The following is a 2213-nucleotide window of genomic DNA, read 5'->3' on the forward strand; positions in this document are numbered from 1 at the left end:
CGCTATCCGCAACCTGCGACCCGCCTGGTGGCCCCAGCTAAGCCCCTTTTTGAACATCTCACTGGTTCTCAAGGAACAGGTCGAAGTTGTTAAGCATTCACATATTCTTGCTTGCCATTTAGCAATTTGTTAAAATAAAAAAAATTTTGAAAACTTGAGAAGTACTAAAGATTAAGTTGCAAGAATCGAATTTACCCTGAGAAGTATATTTAAATTTCGACTCGCCGAAGCTAACTTAATTTATTGTTTTTCATCGCTTATGAATATTTCATCATTCAATTAATGAAAAAAAACTGTGCTTTGAATCTTTCCCAAAAAATGCGCAGGCGTCAGTATATTGCGCGAGTATAAAAGCCAAACAGCCTACTTTGAAAAATATAACAATTGTCAAGATGACGTTGGTCCAGTTTTTTATGCTTCTCTTCTTTTACACCTGTTTTCAATTCGGCGAAAGTAACTCCATAAGTAAAGACAGCTGGCTGCGTCCAGGCTGCCACAAAGTCGGAAATACTCGAAAGATTTCCATTCCTGATTGTGTGGAATTTACCTTGACGACCAATGCGTGTCGCGGATTCTGCGAGTCTTACTCGGTGCCGTCAGTCCCCTGGACGGGTGCCTCGTTGCCTGTTTTGTTCAAGCCACCAAAGCCAGTGATTAGTGTTGGCCAGTGCTGCAACATGATGAAATCAGAGGAGGTGGGTTAGGCTCTATGTATATTTTGCTTATGTCTAAATTTGTTTCAACGGTTATTGAAGGTATTCGGAACCTTACTGTTATCACTGCAAAAAAGATTAAAGTGAGCAATATAAACTAATAATAGTTGACGATACGCTTGCTGCAAAAAATTGTATCTTATTTTAATAAAGATAACCAAAAAAAAAGAAAAAACCGTTGTTTATGGGGAAGACAACCAATATGCCACCCTTAAAATTAATCAACGCACGAATAGGTTTATTAATTAAAGTATAAGTTTATTGGGAGCTGCAACTCTTATGTTTTCGTTTTCGATATTTTCGCGAACAATGTATACGAGAGATGTAATAGCTTTAGTGAGTGAGATAAGCCGAAAGCGCGGCTTCTTTATACCGTCGCTTTGAAAATTATAGATAACAACATAGATAAACAAAGAGAGGCTTGAAGAGCGGCTCCTAACCCCGTACACCTATGTGCATCAAATTAGGTACTGGCGGTCTGCTCCGAACATACTCCTCCCGTTGGAAGAGGTACGGTTCCAACTATATGGAAGTCGATGAGCAGAACGATTTGGAGGCGGCTGCCCGTAGCTGTCCAGACTATAGCTACTCTGACGATGCCGTCCTCGCCGGGTATGACTCCTTGAACGCGTCCAAAGCCAATTCCTCTGGCTAAGAAAGCCATACACCTTTGCTAAGTGATCCTGCTGGATGCTCCTTAGAATAAGAACGGTCCCCGAGTTGATCTCCTCAACAGAAAGATGGACATCTGAAGGTAAAGCTTTGCCTCTGCAATTCAAAACAAAACGATACATGTATCGAAATAGAAATATATAAATATCAAAGCAAACGGTTCCAATTAGAGTCGCGGAACGATGATTGAGATTAGTTGGAACATGATGCCAAGACATTCCTTTCGCCATCTCCTTAATTATGGCGATTCGGTTGGATATAACCACGTTAAACTCCCTCGGAGGTTGCCGAATCCACGCCAACACTATAGACGAGCCAGACCAGCAATGAAAGTCGCAATCGAGATCCTTGTGTCGCTCCCGCTGCTGCAACATGATTCGCAGCTCGTCGTTCGCATCGTCCTGCATGTAGTAGGCTTGGTCATCCGCCTCGCAATCGCTAAGAGCCCTCATGGCTGCCAGGGCTCCGCTGGTGGGTGGTTGACTGTCCTGTGGAGGCATCGGTGGTGGAACGGGGACATTGGGCATGGAGTAGGCACGCAACATGACCTTGCTGTTGGCCAGTGGCTCCTGCAAGTCCCGTTCTACGAGGGCGGTGTTACGAGAATCATCGATCTTGGAATAAGAAGTGGACCTTGGTACAACGATTTTGTCCAGATATGTAGAATGGCCAGCTGTGGCACCAGCAAATGGCAATTTGCGTTGGGCCGCTAAGCGTCGATTTAGCTTAGCCTCCACATCCATGACGACCTCCGAAAATTCCAAACGTGTGTCCAGCTCCAGCTCCACCAAGTCCAGCCTTTCCAGCGATGTCTGGGCAGAATCAAAT

At 44.2% G+C, this 2213-nt stretch overlaps 1 protein-coding gene across 1 annotated transcript; it reads left to right on the plus strand.

The window, feature by feature from the left end:
* The first annotated feature begins 392 nt into the window (after positions 1 to 392).
* On the plus strand, positions 393 to 704 carry LOC122319870 (thyrostimulin alpha-2 subunit-like). Its single transcript, XM_043207664.1, has one exon. The coding sequence runs from the start codon at positions 393 to 395 to the stop codon at positions 702 to 704; it is 312 nt and encodes a 103-aa protein (XP_043063599.1).
* The last annotated feature ends 1509 nt before the right edge of the window (positions 705 to 2213 follow it).

This window comes from Drosophila ficusphila, unplaced genomic scaffold (assembly GCF_018152265.1).
Source record: "Drosophila ficusphila isolate 14025-0441.05 unplaced genomic scaffold, ASM1815226v1 contig_256, whole genome shotgun sequence".
NCBI classification, from domain to species: Eukaryota; Metazoa; Arthropoda; class Insecta; order Diptera; family Drosophilidae; genus Drosophila; species Drosophila ficusphila.